This window comes from Corvus moneduloides, chromosome 1 (assembly GCF_009650955.1).
Source record: "Corvus moneduloides isolate bCorMon1 chromosome 1, bCorMon1.pri, whole genome shotgun sequence".
In the NCBI taxonomy this organism is placed as follows: domain Eukaryota; kingdom Metazoa; phylum Chordata; class Aves; order Passeriformes; family Corvidae; genus Corvus; species Corvus moneduloides.
The window spans coordinates 101,384,785-101,401,652 of record NC_045476.1 but is presented as its reverse complement, the minus strand read 5'-3'; the positions used below and the strand labels follow the sequence as shown (position 1 = coordinate 101,401,652).

The window sequence follows — 16,868 nt, the reverse complement described above, 5'->3', positions numbered from 1 at the left end:
TTTTCTGGGCATCTGTTTTTGCTCGGGGTTCCTGCCTGATGTATTTTGTTGTGTGCTTTTTGTCATGAAACTGCAGACAACAAATATAGTGGTTGGCTGATACTTTGAGGATCTTGGAACGGAAGTTATTTTTGTGAAACAGAATGTACAACTTTTTTCTAAGTTGGATTTTTCAGTCATAATAAGCTCTGTCAGACTAAATTCTTTTAACTGAAATAGGCCTGAGTAATTTACTTCGTTATGGAAAACTAATCTGCTTGTTAAAACTGTTAGTTTATCACACAGTGTGGTACAGTGTTGTTCTGGCAAAGACTTTGCTGGCAGACACCAGTCCTTGTGTATCTTTCTGTGAAGGGATATGATAAGATGAACTTTGTGACTTAGAGAAGCAGGCAGTCGTTTTGGCTACCAGAATGTGTAGTTTCTGTAAGATACACGGTGGATGTTATCTTGAAATCCTGGCTGAATACAATGCAGAGCACCCGGTCTCCAAGCTGAGTGGTACTGCAAATCCCATTATTACTGTGATACTCTCTATCAGCCTCATTAGGGATGATGAATGAGCTGAAGCATTTTTTTCCCCTCTTCTGAAAAGACCTGCTGACAGTGGTTGCTGCCTGTGTATATGCACAGGGTGAATAAATCGGCTAAACTATTACTACAGTAATACTAACCTTTAAACAAAAAGAAAGTCATTCTCATTATCTGCTTAAATCTCTTGACTCTTCCCTTCTCCTTACAGAATCACCTTCTAGCTCCCTTGCCTCAAAAAGCTGGGTCTTGCAGAAAGCACAAGTGAAATCTCTTGCATTTGTTTACCATTGTGCTATTCCCAGGCAAATGAAATTGACTCTTGGGCTTTCCTAAGGCTGAACATGTGAACAAGTCAATTTGACTGTACAGCATTCCTGTCAGACCTCAGTGCCCCAAGCCTGCAATGGCATTCCCACATGTCAGGCTCCACTGATCCAGTAGTTTCCAGTGTGCCTGCAGGGGCTAGGCTGGGAGGCTTGGCCCTTTTGCCACTTGTCTTCTCATGTGGCAACTTAAGCTGAGCTTTGGGTCATACCAGCCAAGTGCTAGTAACCATCCTTAGTTCTTTCCTCTGTCCTTTTCCATGTCACTTTCCTGCTGGATGCAATGTCCCTGCACAGGACCTGACCCCTGCCTTGGCTGTGTGTTTGGCAGAGCAGGATGGATGGGTTCCCCCAGCAGACCACGGGTCTGAGGGGGCTGTGTAGGATGGGTGTTGTACTGCCTGGGGTCAGACTGCACAGCAGCTGCTTCCTCGAAGGTACCATGCGTGCTAATGGTCCTAAACGAGCTGTCCAGTAAACAAATGGTTACTGCCATTGGCATCTGAGCGCCCTGGCGTTTTGGCTAGAGGAATCCCAAGGAATCCTGGGTTCCTGTTCAGGTGTGCAGAGCAGTAGATGCAGCTCCAAGCAAAACCTTCAAAGACCTTGTTCCTGCCCCTTTCGTTTATCATGTAGATAGATATTAAACTTGACAATTGAAGGTGCCTTTTTCTAGCTTGAATCTAGGAAAAAGAAAACTTTAAGAAAACTTGCTAAATAAAAAGGCTTAAGCTTTTTCTTACTTGGTTTGAAGTGTGTCCACAGAAGTAAGATTCCACTTGGATTTTTCTGGGGAGGAGCAGGGGGTGGAGGACAAAGGAGGAACGTTTGTTCCATTGGAACCAGCTGTGGTTTGTTCGCCTTTTGTGCGTTTGGATGGGCACTCTGAAATCCAAACTGGAACTAGCAGTTAATATTACAAGCAAGCAGCATAATTTGACTAAACAAGCTTTCAGATGATCACAACTAGGCTTTGATGCTCAAGAGTGGGATTTTCATAACTGCGGAAGTAATTTGAGAACATGCTTGTGCCCAAAGCCAATAGGGTTATGTTGGCTTCTTTTTTTCTTTTTGCTTGAAGATGATTGTGGTGATGATTCATACTTTTGTTAGTCTCAGCAGAAGAGTGGCTTGCATGTATGGTTGATTTAACAGCTGAGAACCTCTAAGCAAGTCATTCTCCATTTTGAGGAAGAATTTGTCTGGAGAGGATTCTCCCCTTTTTTATTTCTTTTTGTGCTTGTTAATTTTGTGTCTTTGGTTTCTAGCCCTGGTATTGGCTGACTTTGCAAATAAGAACTTCCATGAGGTCCTAGTTACAGCCTTACTTGTTCTTGGATATGTGGCTGTGGTTCCATGTGTGCAAGAGTGAGTTAGGATGGTTTTAGAGGTTTGGTTGATGAACAGTAGTTTACTCATATTCTACAGTCTGAAATATTGAAAGTACCGGAAAGGTGGTTTAAGCTGCTTAGTCTGACTAGATTCCCGTTTTCATTATTTTAATTTCCTGAACTAGAGGATCAGATTTTTCCCTCCTTAATAGCATATTTTGTTTCTAATATCAGTCCTTTGAAATTGTCTCCCCAATCACTTTGACTTACTTAAAACAGCTGGATGGATTTATAACATTTTCTATTCTCTTGTGCCAAATCGCACCCTCCTCCTCCCATTTTTTTTTTTTTTTTGACAACCACTTAATGGTCCATAAAGCTTTAAAAATAAAAACCAGTGGAGTGACAAAAAAACTAAAGCCATGAAAACTAACTTTCCTTCTGCTGCATGGATTGCCAGGAAATTCAGGGGTCGTGTAGAGTGAGTGTATTTTCTAATAACAAGCTGTGCGCTCACATACCATGCTTCTTTAAAGGTCTTGTGGTTGGAATCCCAGTGGTATTGATGGGAAACGTGCAAAGAATTTTTATAAGGTTGTTTGAATAGCTGAGTAACTTCTTTTGAAAGCAATAGAGTGAATACAGTGGAGAAGAATGGCTCTGTGGATGCCTGAGATGATGATAATGCATGCTGGACCTTCAAAGTTAAATCCTACAAATTCAGTTAACCTCTAGAGGATTTAATGAAAACTTAAAAGAAATCACATTTTAAAAATATTAAGGTGGAACACTTGAATATACCTGTGGTGTCTTGGTAGCCATGGTTATGTTCTAATGGGAGGGCCTAAAAGGCCTTTAGTAGACTTGTAAGCGCCATGGAATAGGTTTGAATGGTAGAAGTTGGACTCGGTGATCTCAGGAGTCTTTTCCAACCTGATTGATTCTGCGGCTCTCTAATTCTGTGAAAAGAGAGGTGATGTATACCACGTTCAAATGCCAGACTGGAGCATTGGCCTGTGGTGACACATCTGCTGATGCTGTGTTTGCTTTCTCTTGCAGTTTGGGGCAGAGTTCAGAAGGTTCTCTCTGGATCGCTACAAGCCAGGAAAGTTTGAAGACTTCTACAAACTAATTCTTCACATTCATCACATAGCCAACCTGGAAGTGATGATTGGATATGCTGACGTGCATGGAGACCTTCTCCCTATTAATAATGATGACAACTTCTTCAAGGCTGTTTCAAGTGCTCATCCACTGCTCAGGGTTTTTATCCAAAGACAAGGTAAGATGCAGTTTCATTTCAGTGCCTCAGAGTGTGCTATGGCAAGGGGAAGAGTGGGTTTGTGGCACCCATTTAAAGGCTGAAATTACGTAAGAGGCCTCTAGGAGCCATCTTGCTCTTCCTCACAGGCACTTCATTGCACCTGGCAGGAATGTCATGGCTTCATAGCAGGTAGAGGGACTGCATTGCTGCCTGTAAGGTGTTTGAAAGATACCATGCTGAGAATCACCATGAGCCCCTTTATTTTCTGAGGGGAATGTGCCTTCTGCTGCTGGTACTGTGTCATCACTTGAGCATGCCAAGTGCACCATTCCACTTGGTGGAGGGAGGGGATCTTGGTACTACTACTTCACATTTAGAAATCTTATCTGTTCATCTTGATAGTCAGTGTCATACCCAAGTTATTCATGCCAGGGTAGTGTATGAATGCAAACAGATGTGTAAGTTCTGAAAGGAAAAAAAAATTGTCACAAATGACATTTGTTTGACTTAGTTAACCTGGCAAACAGGCAAATGATGACTTTTTTTCCCTCTGTCCTTACACTAAGGAGTGCTGATTCTTCCCATTTTGAATCATCAAGCAAACCTTGGGCAGAATTGCCTGAATGTCAAGATGACATCAGGTTTAAGTGGCCTGTGTGTTGTTCTCCCTAAGGACCATGTTTGGCAGTTGCTTCAGAAGAGGATTTGCTTTTATAGCAAGGTGTCTTCTCACAGAGCTCCTTAAATCCCAGGGGAAGCTAACACTGTATTAACACTTCACTTCCTCCAGTTTTGTTGTTTTTTTTTTTTTCAGCCATGTAGTGATTTATAGCACAGGGCTTTTGGAATTAAAGTCTCATCAGCAACAGATTCAGAAACAAGACTTGATTTGAGACTTAGAGCAGTCATGTAGCTTTTCTTGGCCTGAACTCTTGCTGTGTACTGGTAAGGATTTAGCAGGAGGCTCCAGCCGGCTCATTAGTGTGAACTGGTGTAGTGTGTGGTTTGATTTGGTGTTATCAAATACATCCAGGGCTGTGTGGCTCCTGTCTGTTCAGAGCATACTGTCTGCCACTTTTTAGATGTGTTTTTTTTTTTTTAGCTGCGCTCTTTAGATACTCAAGGAGGCAATTAAGAGGATTTAGAGCAGTTTAGTTGGTGTGTCTATTAGGTGAGTGGAAAAGTCTATGGGAGAAAGCTTGCTCCTCCTTCTTGTGCAGAAAGTGTAAATGTGGATCACAAATCCAATTAGGTCTTCCTGCAGTGCCTGTTAGGGCTTGTGAATGTTCATGGTGGGTCAAGTCATGAGAAATCCTTTGTGTGACTTTGTCATGCCTACTTCAGTTCAAGTTTATTCATGTCTCTGGATCAGTCCTGTTCAGAACACAGTTGTCCCTGCTCTGCTTTGGACAGACTGTAGAAACTGAGTATTCCTAACCCTGCACTGGGAGGGGGTTGCCACTGAAATGCTGATCACGGAAGTAGGCAAATCAGAGAGCTGTTGTCTACATATAGAAAAAATTCTCCCTCTTCTTCTAGGATCAGTGTGCTCGTTATGAGGGTTTCTAACTTGTAATCTTAATGGAAAAGGGCATTATTTCCTTTTTTAAAAGCTTTTCTTTTACCTGTTGCTCAGTGAGAAGGATCATGCTGACAAGTGAAGGAAGACCTGTTCTTCCTCACGTGTGGCAAAGCCTGAAAGCTTTCCCAACACACCTTCTCCCTCTGTAAAGCTGAAGGGAACAGTAAATTCTGGCCCATCCCTTTGCTTAGTGCTAGCTTTCATAAGGGACTCCTGAGGTTAGCATTTGAGATTCATACTTGTGAATGGTCCCTAACAGTCATGCTCATTTCCTTTGCTTAGACAAAGCCTTTAGAAATTCTTCCCTTCCAGAATGAAAGCGAAATCTTCATCTCTTTTTCCTTTGCTCTGCTGCTCTCTTTGTTTTCAGACTGGGATGACAGAGCAGTGCTAGTCCTTCTGTTGGAGGCCTGCATAAGAGAACGAGGTGACTAGCACCAAGAAATTGTTGTGCCATTCTGGGGAATGTGGTGTGCCTGCAGAGCTTCAGCTCACACCCTAAATTCTGACTTCAGAGGCAGGAAATTAGGGTGACAGGGATGCTAGTAAAATATGTGAGCAGTGGTCTCTTGGGACTTTGAAGGAGACTGCAGAGCACGGGCTCTCTAGACTCTCTAAGATACAGGATCGCTGCTTTGCACTGGGAGTAGTCCTGGGAGCTGGCTGCCAGGGGTTGTTCTCGCAGTGTTGTAGAGTAGGGAGGGTTTCAGGGAACACGGCAGAAGTATGCAGGCATGGAAGAACTGAATAGTTGAAGGTCAGGTCTCTTTTTCTAGCAAAGCAAACTGTTTATCAACTGCATGATTAGTCATCCTGTCTGTTTTCCCTGTTTATAGCTGAGTTATCCTTTCTCTTGTCAGGTTAATTTTACAACCATGTTAAAACACTTAAAACATTCTCAGAGGGGCAAAATAGGTAACTTAGTCTTTGCACAGTAATAGAGCAACAACTTCCTAGTTTGATGTTTCTGTTTGCCTAGGTGTTTTTCATCTGAGCTTAGTATTGCACTTTTTCAGTTCAAAAGCCTTTCTCTCACTTGTCCCCAGACGTAAACATTGTGCTCGTTGCTTGGACTCTTCATGCCCGGTTGGTGTCCAGGTGTAGGATGGTTGTTGTGTTCCCTTTTTTTTTTTTTTTTCCCCCAAAAGTCTCCTGAGTGCCAGATTTTTCAGGATCACAGTAGTTCCATGTAGGGGATGTTAGTGCTTATGAGCCAGCCATTTTAATAAGGACTAGAATTGGTGTTCCCAGTGTGCTTGCAACAATTGCTGTTCCTAGTTTTTGGATCTTGAAGAATCTGGGACATTTGCAGGTTGGTTGAGTAAATTCAGCTATAGCAAGTTTTTATAGCTCATGGTGATTTGTCTGCTGAAAGTGTATGGTGCTCTTTTTTTTTTCTTTTTCCTTCAATACCAAATTACAGTGCAGACTGCAGACAAAAATCCTGATTGGAGAACCAGGCTATAAAAAGAAAAAGCAGTTTTCCTTTGACTTGCTCTCCCAGGCTGCAAGTGTGGGTCATGTCCTGTGTTGCAAACTGATGTGGCTCTTTTGGCTTCATTAGTACAGTAGTGATTTACATCAATTGATGCTTTGAGCATGAGGATTTGTTCACTCAGCTGTAACTGCTACCAGACATACACAGAACTCCCTATGGAAGGTGTCTGCTGCTGTGGAAGGGATGGATGTCCCAAGTACCTCAGAACAATGGAGCAACTCTTATGGATGTGTTTGACTTGCTCCATAATAACTGAACTCTTGCATTTTAGCCAAGAACTGCATCAAGGAAGAACTTATCTGATGATGCTGATCATGTTTTTCAAGACTGGTCTGTGTCTAAACTACAGCACTTGAGACAGTCTCTTGTATACTGCAAAAATATTTAAGTGTAAGCTATGAATTCAAGCAGAAATATAAAACAGAAAAACTGAAAAGAGTTAGGTTTACATACTGTGAATGAATTACATTATTTCTTGTATGATTAAATGGAATGAAATTATCATCAAATCTTGCTTTAATGCCTCTCAGGCACAGTATGTGTTCAAGCTGATCTGTGTTGGAGCATCTTAAATAGAGTGGAATAAATAGCAGAATTATAATGAGTTCTTCATGGTAAACCTGCCTCAAACGACTCCTTGAACTTTGCAGGGGAGGTATAAGGATGTAAATGGAGGTCTACCAAGTAAAAGAGATTTCAGAATTTCTCCTCTTTTGCTTTGGTTACCTACTGAGGTGTGTTCAACCTAGAAAGTTCAGAAACTCAGGAAGTGTGGCAAAATGAACAAGCTGATCACTCTGTACTCTGTGCAGTGCTTTTTTCCCAAGGTTTCTTTTTTTCCAAGTGGTATGTCCAGGACCAAGTACAGCAAGCAGAATGAACAGAGTGGTTAACTGAGCACACCGCTGTAAATCCAGGCTAATGATTCTGATTCTGGGAGAACCAATGCAGGCTGCTTCTGACCAGACCTTCACTTCCTACCAGTCGTCAGGGTTTGCATGGGCAGTAACAGAAAATCTGCTGTAGCTCAAGTTGCAAAGGAGGTGGGAGAGGTGGTGCACAGCCTGTCTGGTCTCATCTTGATCCCAGACTGAGGTCAAGTGAACTCGCCTGAGAAGCCTTTTTGTTTTGTCCCCATCACAGCAGGAGGTATGTTCTGATTCTATAAAAGTAACAGTAAATTAATGGGGGGGCACTTTGTCAATCATAAAGCAAATTCTTGATCAGATTCACAATCTTCCAGCTGTAAAGTTAATTTTAAAGCTTTCTAAAGGTTTAAATGGTTTCATTAGAAGTGTCCTGCAAGTAGGAGACAGATGAAGCACTGAAGCATCAGGTGACAAATTTGTATGTCAGGTTAACTTTGTCAAGTATTACACTTCTTGCAGGAGCATGAAAGGCAAAAAAAAATCCAAACAAACCTGAAGAGCATTCTAATAGCCAAAACCCTAAACCACACTCCACAGCTAAATGGAGCAGGGCCTTACATCATAAATTAGTAAATACCACAAATTAACTGCAGCTGTTAATTGACGTGGATGGAAGTTAGAGAAGGCTGGTGATTTCTAATACCTGTGTTGTCTTGCATTCTACAGTCTGGAAAACTGAGTGTGTAAAAAGCCATCAAGTATCATCTTCAGAAACTTGGTATATTTTCTTTTGTAGTTACGTTTTTTAATAGTCTCTTACTGTTACAGTAACCCAGTACTGAACACCAGCCATTGCTTTCCTCCTTGAGTGGTTAGAACTGCTGTCTACCATCAGTTCTCACTTAAAGCTCGATCCAAAATCAACAGGGGAAAAATGTGCATTTACCTGGTTGGGTTTTGGATTTGACTTGTTTTAATGTAAAGATTGGAAGATACTGTTTTTCTTCAACTACATATAGTGACTGAGGTTATTTGAACTGCTGTGCCATGCAATATATTTGTGCATGTTCAGAAGCAGTTCATAATTCTGCAATTCGTTATTTACCTGGCAAAGTTTTGTTCAGCTCTAAGTACCAACATCTGTGCTTGGCTTTCTTGTATTATAAAATCAGAGCAATCACACTCAGTTTTAAAGTAAAAATGTGCTAATGGGAATCATGCCCAGGTCTGCCTGAAAAACTGATGGTGGGTTGTTTTATTGTCTTTCGTACTCTGAGCAGATAATCCCCAGGAATGGTTGTTGGCTGTCTAACCACATGTGTTAAACACAAAAACGGGCTTTGAGGCAGCAGCTACCTAGAACTTTTAACTCTCTGCTCAGCCTTCTGGAGTGGGTACAGTTACAAAAGTTTGAGTTCAATTCTTTCACATCATCTTTTTGGTTCTTCAGTAACCCTCCTATTTGTTTTGCAGCACAGGCATTGACTTTGCTTTCTCAAAATGTTTTATTTCCAAACAAGAACAATGTGATTTTACTGCTCTTGTCAAAGGTATTTGATATACTGAAAAATAAAGCAGGTTGCAGCATGTATGGAGGGAGAATACTGAGCTCCTTCTGGTCTTCCTTTTGGTTGAGCTGAGCAGATTTTCACAATGGTCTGCTAGGAGTCTGAGGGAATAAAATAAATTTTAAGTGCAGAGATGGTGATGAGGTCTTCAGTTTGTCTGCTCCTGTATAAGGAGGGTGGGAAGGTGAAGAAGAAACTGCTGGCACTCGGTAGCTCATGGGTGCACTGGAGGATGTGGCTCTGCTGTTGGTCAGACTGTCCCAGGGCTGCTACCCTATGGCCTCTGCCCTGGCACTAATGTGACCCAGTGGCTGAGCTCCCTGAGCCAGCACTTCAGCAGAAAACAAGTTGCTTGAGTGAGGAGCTAGCACGGGATGGGCAGGTTTAAAGCAGCTTAACACTGCCATGAAGCGAGTTCTGTCCTGGGAGGAAGAACTTGCCTGCTTCTAACCTTTGGAAGTGTGCAATTCCACTGGATTTGGAAAGGAGGCAAAGCATCTTGTCTTAGCTTTGACAAGATTAGACGATGGTGGTAAATTTTGTGTTTGTATAATAGGAATTGCTGCTAGGCTTATATTAAATCCTTTTATGATTTTCTTCAGAAACATCTCTGGTTTTGAGCTGGAGGGGTCTTTGAAAGCTTGTCAAGCCAAGTAATCTTTGTCCCACTCAAGTCCTTTGATATTTGAAGATAAGTAAAATGCAGCTGTTTGTTCCAGTGAAGTCTGGCAACAAATTACTGTAACTTCTCTGTTCTACCTTTCATGTGCAAATGATGAGACTGAGTAATCATTATGTTTCTACTGGTTTATTAAGCAACTTTAAAAACATAAAGTTTTTAATCTGGCTTGTCAGACATAAACAAAAACAGGCTTGGATTTTGTTGCTGGCATGGTTAGTGATACCTGGTGGCTGAGCAGAGCCATTGTGGGGCTGCTTCTTCCCTTCTCCTCAAAAACTCAATTTCTAGAGTATGAGGATATTTGATTTTCATCACCAGTTACTTTTAATTGCAACCAGAACAGCTGCTAAGGAACAATTTTCAGTGAAAGAGGGGTGGAAGTAGCACAGCCTACAGCTAGGCTTTGTGGGGTCGGTCGATAGCTGATAGTGGGAGCTGTCACAGAAATATGCACTGCATAAATATTTGCAGTTGCAGTGTACAGTAAGCACAGAACAGAAGCCTGGCATAAACAGCAAACATTTGTTGCACTTCCATGTTAAAGCTACATGGGATTTGTTTTCAGTTTCAAGGTTTAATAACTTAATAATAAATACACATAACCAACTATATTAAGAATAAAAATAGACTTTCACAGTCTTAAAAATTGCATCAAGCTCATACCAGCACCACAGACTGTGCTGAATTTAGGCTAAAGAAACTTGTTTACAGTGGGAACTTGTGCAGCCTTTAATAGGAGCCTCTCCTCAACTCCATGCCTATCTTCAGTTTGTAACCCACATAAGAACAAGCAAATAAATGCTCTTCCATCCCTCCAAACTTCTGTTTGTTGTCTTATAGTTGTGGATTGCTGCCCTGAAGGTACTTAAAAAAAACCAAAATACAAGAACTCCCCAATTATGTATACTTACAGGTAGTCTCAAGTAATGCTATTTCTTGTTTCCTTCCTTGGTCTGATGCTTTTTATTTAAGATAGTGGAGCTACTCTGGTAGGTGGCTTGGCTGTATAAAAACAGTGGTGAGGAAGACTTGTCAAATGATCCACCTCTGTTATGGTCCCTGTATGAGGGGAATTTTCCACTATTTACCTTTTCTTACCTTAGTAGTCAAAACAAGAGATTCTGTTTCCTGCTCATGGCTCAGGTTTTTTCCTGTTGTGCCTAGCTGTCATTTCCCTTCTGTGAGTGATGGAAACAAGTATAATATGCAGATAATAATGAGAACGGACAGTCCCTTCTTTGACACCAGATTTTACCTGACAAGACCTCACAAGTTTGAAGTAGCTTTCATGTAGTGAATTAAGGTAGATAGCACAACAAAAATATTAACTCAAGATTCAGGCCTTCAGGAGCAGATTTTCTGCTAAATTTTTGAAGTATTCTAAACTCCTAAGTACATTAAAGGTCTTGGGATGACTTAATTGGTAGACTCTTGCACTGAAAACAAGCATGTAGTGAAGGATATTTCTGCTAGGTGTTTGTAGTAGGCATTGAAAAATTAACTCCAACTATAGTTCAACAAATAGCTCCACTCAAACTATTTTTTTAAGTAAATGAAACCTTCTCTTTTGTCTTCAGTCTACCTGTGTTGTTGGGATTGCATGTTTCAAATTTAAATGTGTCAGTATTAATACTGCATAAGAATTCTGGATATTTTTCAGCTCCAAGAGAGAAAGCAGTTTGCAGGAGGTTGAAAGAACCCTTTCTTGAACTTGCCCCTGATGATGATCTCCTTGGATCTTATTTTTTCCTCTGTGCTATGTTTAGAGTAGTAAAGAATCCTGTGGGAATATTAAGGAAACTATTAACCTAGAAAACTTCACTGTTGTTCTTGCTCTTCAGGCCCCAGCCATATGCTGATATTAAGTAACCTCTAAAAGCTCCATGTGAATAACTTCTGCACCACTTATTTCCTCCACCACCCCCAATTTTTTTGCAGTTTTTCTCATCTTTTTCTCCCATGCTTTCGTTTTTCTTCCTCTCAGCTGTCAGCTTTCTACTCCTTGCCTCAGCTTTTTAATTGCTCTGCAATGCTGTTGCTGCCTGGGCAGGAGAGTGTGTTAGGTGAAAGCACACAAGTGCTGGTGTTGTTTTACTCCCAGCACTAGAAGAAGACTCCGAGAGCAGTGACAGAACAGGTATGGAACTAACACCTAATGGGGAGAATTGGCCTTTTTCTGTGAGTCTTGGACCAGTTAGTTTTCTTCTCTGATTATCCCTTTGCATTAGAAACAATACATTACTTGAGAATTTAAAAAAAAAATGTAAAGTTTTGAAGGAAAATGATTATTTAATTTGAATTGATATGTAAATAAGAAATTCCGTACTGTTTAGTGTCTTTGGAAATCAGCTGGGGTTCAGTGGAGTTGGGGAAAAGCTCCATCTCTGCACGGGCACTGCAAGGCTGCCTGGCTGCTGGCAGCGGCGAGCTCTGAGCAAGCCTTTCTGCCTCTTCAGCTGCTGTAGGTGAACACAACTGTTTCCTTTAAAGCTGAGTTACCAGCTGAGGATTTGAAAAGGACTAAAGCTGTTTCCCTCATCCCTGGATGCCATGGAGGTGTCCTAAGAGGAGGTCTGTTAGTTATGACCTCAGGATGGACACTGGTGGCAACCCATTTGTTCACTTTATTACCCTGGTTTATCGTGGCTTTGTTTTCGTTCTGACAAGCAATTTGGTAGTTTTAGTAGTATTATGCAGTGATTTTGTTTACAAAATAATGTAATCTCTACCTTTTTGCTTTTGTGTGCTTACTAAGGTGTAGTTTTAAATGCAGCTGACATGAGTAAAGGGGAGGAAAACCTGTTGCATTAACAAAATGTGTTGTGTTAATCAGAAAACCATAAAGTTTCTTGCAGTTTGGGAGAAATTCTTTCTGACACTGAGTGAATAAATGAATGCTTTATAACAGAGCCCATAAATAAGTCCAAGGGTAGTGCCTTTGTGGCTAATAAAAATTAAGAATGGGAGGTTCCTAAGCTCGTATTTCTGGAAATAGCATAACTCCAACATGCCTTATCCTTTTGGGGGGGGGGGGGAAGTATAGCACATTTGGAGTACAACATGCAACAAGAAATGTTAAAAATTTTGTTTCAAAACAATTCTTAGCTGAGACAAAGAATATCAGTAGCAGGAAGAGTGTCTGTATCTGCATTATTCTTCAGTCACTTAAAAGCTCACTGAATACTGGTTCAGTGTGCTCATTGCATTTTAAAATTCCCTGCATGTTAGAGAGGAGAAGATAGGACATAGGCAGTCAGCCTTTATACATCAAATTCTGGTACAGGATTTATGTGTACTGCTTATAGAACGTGTGATCCTTGTTTCCAGTGTTAGACTGAACTTGGATCATGCAGTGCTATGGTTCAAAAGTTGCTTCTTCATCCATGAGGTTCTTTAATGAGGGAGTTACTTTTCTGTAGGGGTAACCACATGATGTCTCCATTTATCAGCTTGTACCCAAAAGTATCCCAAATGTTTGCCCTGGACAGACAGTAATTGAGGCCAAACAGTGCTGACAATGATCTGCTAGTGAGCTTAACATGTGCATGGGTGACTGAAAATGCTAATACTGGTCGTGATTTTCACTAGATCTGGCTAACACTTCTTGTGTAAATAGACCAAGCCCAGAGGCACATCAGATTGTTTTTTTTAATTGATTTCAGTAGTTGTGTGGCTGGTGCTTTTCTGACCTCATTGAGGTATCTCTGCTTGTAATGGGCTGTGAGTCTGGAAAAAAAGGAAACTTTTGAATTTAACTTAGTTTTCTGTTCAGGTCTCTTGCCTTTTGCTTGTGGATGCAAAGGTGCTAGTGTTGTGGAATTTTCCCTTCTCTGTTCTTTTGGCTGACTTCAAAGGCAATGTGACAGCATTACCTGGCAGCTTTTGTCACCCATGTGTAGAGTTAACATTTCTTGCCCTGAAAGAGAGGAATCGAATAGCTGTCTGCAGGCTGTCCTGAGGGTCCCAGCTTCCCCCTAGAAGAACACTAGTTCCCTGTGCTGTATTTTGCTTAAAGTGGGATTTAAAGTGGGATTTAATTTCTCCTTCCTTCGCTACCATACCATAGCACACCTTCCCCTGCCACGTGCAGTTTCCTGTCACCTGGCAGGGGACATGCTGAGTAACGCAGGAGCGTGGTACCTGTGGGTGTAATAGAGGGTCTGTGTTAGAGGTTGTTCTTTGCTGTACGCTGCTCTCTGTTGTACAGAGTGCTGCTGGGCACTCTGGGGTGCAGGGAGGTTTATAAGCTCATCTCACAGGCACGCCATGTCATCTAGAAGGGATGGAGAGAAGAGGAGAGGGGGAGCTCTGGGAGAAGCGGCAGACTGGGTATCTGTTGTGATTTAACGTGCTGCTGTGGGCAGAGTGGCTTGGCAGTACATCAGAACCCATCTCCTGTCTCTGAAACATTCCCAGAAGCAGCTGGCCACAGGAGCCAGCTCATGGGGTGCAGATCACAGGAAACAGCTTGCCACAACAAACTCATCTTCCTTTGCTCAGATGACCCCTCAGCAAGGGTACGTGTCATCTGCATCAACTCTGGCAAGTGCGCAGTGATGGTGAGCAAGAGGAAGGATGTTGTTGGAGGTGTGCATAAAGCCCTGTCTTACAGTGGACTTCACCAGTGTTGATCACCAGACCATGTGGAGAGCATCCCTGCAATTAGCTTGTCCTGCCTCTGGATGCCTGGAATAATAATTTCCCTGGTGTTTTTTTTTGGCACTGTACCTCATTTGGTCCCAGTTCAGCTAGTAAGTGGCGGTGATGTCCCACACCCTTCCTCTCACCAGTTGCATCCTGAGATCCCAGAGCTGTATTGCATCATGAGGAAGTACTGGAGCTACAGAGTGTGGTGCAGGTGCCTTTCTACCGTGATGGGTGTCATATGGTGTGTGGGTAGCATGCTCCTGGGTCTTGTTGATCTGGTTTATGGGTGTGTGCTTATCTTGGAAAATCGGAGTTACTAGCTCCATCTGTCTGCCGAAATGTTATTGCCTCTGTTTCAGACCACTTCAGTTCCATGTGGATGTCCCAAGAGAGCTGAAAGAGATCAGTGTGATGAAGATGCTTAATGTATGTGCATCAGCAGCAGCTGTAAGAGGGAACCTGCTAGTGTAACCTAGGTTAGCTAGGCTGCTTGCCAGCATCTTGCTGAATGGTACCTTTCCTTGGTGGGGTCTCACAACTGGTGTGAACTGGGCAATTCCAGCAAATCAGGTCTCCCTGCCTTAGAGGCCTCCTGGCCCTACGAGGCACATCAGTGTCAGTAGCATAAATTGCTGGCTAGCTGCTTGCACATGGAAGTAACAAGCAGAGGTTGCGTCCCTGCTGAGGAGGAATCACTGTGGAGGGTATGCTGCTGGAGGTATTTCAGGGGTTGTGCTGAGATCCAAAGGTCTGAAAAGGTGGCTTGCTACAGTCCCATGTCTGTAAGGTGCACACAGGCTCTGGCATGGCTTTGCATCCCTCCTGCATGATAAGGCTGTGTCAGCTCTGTGCCATGCGGTAATGGCATCTCCGTCCCTGCTTGTTGCAGGGGGGTTGGACTAGATGACCTTTAAAGCTATCTTCCAACCCAAACTCTTCTGTGATTACTCACATTTGATTCCTGCTGTCTTGCTGAGACATTGTTCCCTGACTCTTAGTGTTTGTACTGTTTGAAGGCAAACATAAGATTTGCTTATGTTATTAGCTTTCATGCAGCCTAAAATAAATCAGGAATGCTTGTTATTGCATGCAGTGAACCCTGTCCTGTTGAACACGGTGTTTGGCTACAGTGCACGTGGATGGGCTTTGTGAGGTGACCCAGAGGTTGGTGCACTTTGGTGCAGAGCACTAGGGCAGAGTTTAGGGTCAAAGGGAAAGTGCTGTCCCTGTTCAGATGCAGTCTGGGCCTCTTCGGGCTCACATGGCACCTAACTTCTGACTGTGCACTTGGCTGCTTCATCAGCTTGCAGGAGGTCTCATGGTTCTGAGATTGCATCTTCATGTCTCTGAGGTTTCCTCCAGAATCTACCTCCCACAAACACAAAGTTTTAGTAAAATTGGAAGTGCAGGGGAAGAGAGAATGCATAGGAAATATCTATGAGAAAGAAGGGGGGTGGGAAAACTGGAGGGAAAAAAAAAGGGCAAAACCTCACGGGTTTTAGAAAGACTTCAGTTCCAAATTCACATAGATTTTTATCTGCAAAACCTTGCTTCCTAGATCTTTTGCCTAAAGACTTTTCCTTAAATGTAGTTAAAACATGAATAATTTAAAAACAAATAATCAGTCTAACTCTATAACACTTAGCATTCTCAACCAGCTGGCCTGAAAATACAAGTGCAGAAACAGTAGCTGTTCTGAACAGCAATTTGAGAGGCTTAGGTAGCTGATATCCCACAGTCTGGCTAGAATGGCTCTGGAGAAACCCTACCAGGGAGGACATCACAAGGAGGGTGGATGCTGAATTTGGATGGTAAAGTACAGTATACAGTACAAGCATTTTATCAGTGTCAATGGCACTGAGAATATTGGCATTTGGAAGAAACAGAGTGGTTGTAATATTTCTCTACACTTCTTGTGTTTATCTGAATCTCAACTCAATCTTTGGCAGCTTGAATGTCAGTAAAATAAAGTTCTGTTGTAAGGCATGGAAGAGTAGAGTGACTGAAGCACAGCCCCCCAAGTTGCTTGCAGTGTAGAGCTTCTGTGGGGAGCTTTGCTTTTCACTCTTCAGAGTGGTGCCTTTTTGGAAACAGAGGGTGGGAGACCAATGATTGCTAAGCTGCCAGTTCACACAGGTGGTGTGTCTGCCAGGGTGGTGGCACAGTCACTGCCACCAGCCACTCCTGAATAATGTAATCATTTCCATGATAAATCAGATGAGCTTTTGCAACTTGCAGAATCCTGCTTTCCCAACAGCCGGAGGTGGGTAAGCTTTTTTTTTTCCCTCTTGTGATGTGCAAGTTGTATACCTAACTCTTTATCATCCCACTAGGAGCTAGGTGAACAGCTTTTGCACTGCTCTGATAAGCTTTTATTGAGGACAACAATCATCAGGTGTTTTAAAGACTCTTAGATCCTATGCTACTTAGTTGTTTTTAATGATGAGGAAAAAAACTGTTTGGATGTGTTGTCTAGTGCATTTTCAATTGGGAATCCAATCAGCTAGAAAATAATTGCCAGCTAATAGTTTAAAAATTGTTATGATGAGTAATCTGCTCAGAACACGTGT

At 42.2% G+C, this 16,868-nt stretch overlaps 1 protein-coding gene across 2 annotated transcripts in view; it reads left to right on the top strand.

Moving 5' to 3' along the window:
- The window catches only part of LOC116449168 (partitioning defective 6 homolog gamma-like), a 65,438-nt gene that overhangs the window by 9,640 nt on the left and 38,930 nt on the right, over window positions 1-16,868 (top strand). For both annotated transcript variants that reach the window (XM_032120337.1, XM_032120346.1), the window contains exon 2: window positions 3,248-3,470. In XM_032120337.1, coding sequence (XP_031976228.1) covers window positions 3,248-3,470 — 223 coding nt within the window. The remainder of the gene's footprint in view (window positions 1-3,247; window positions 3,471-16,868) is intronic.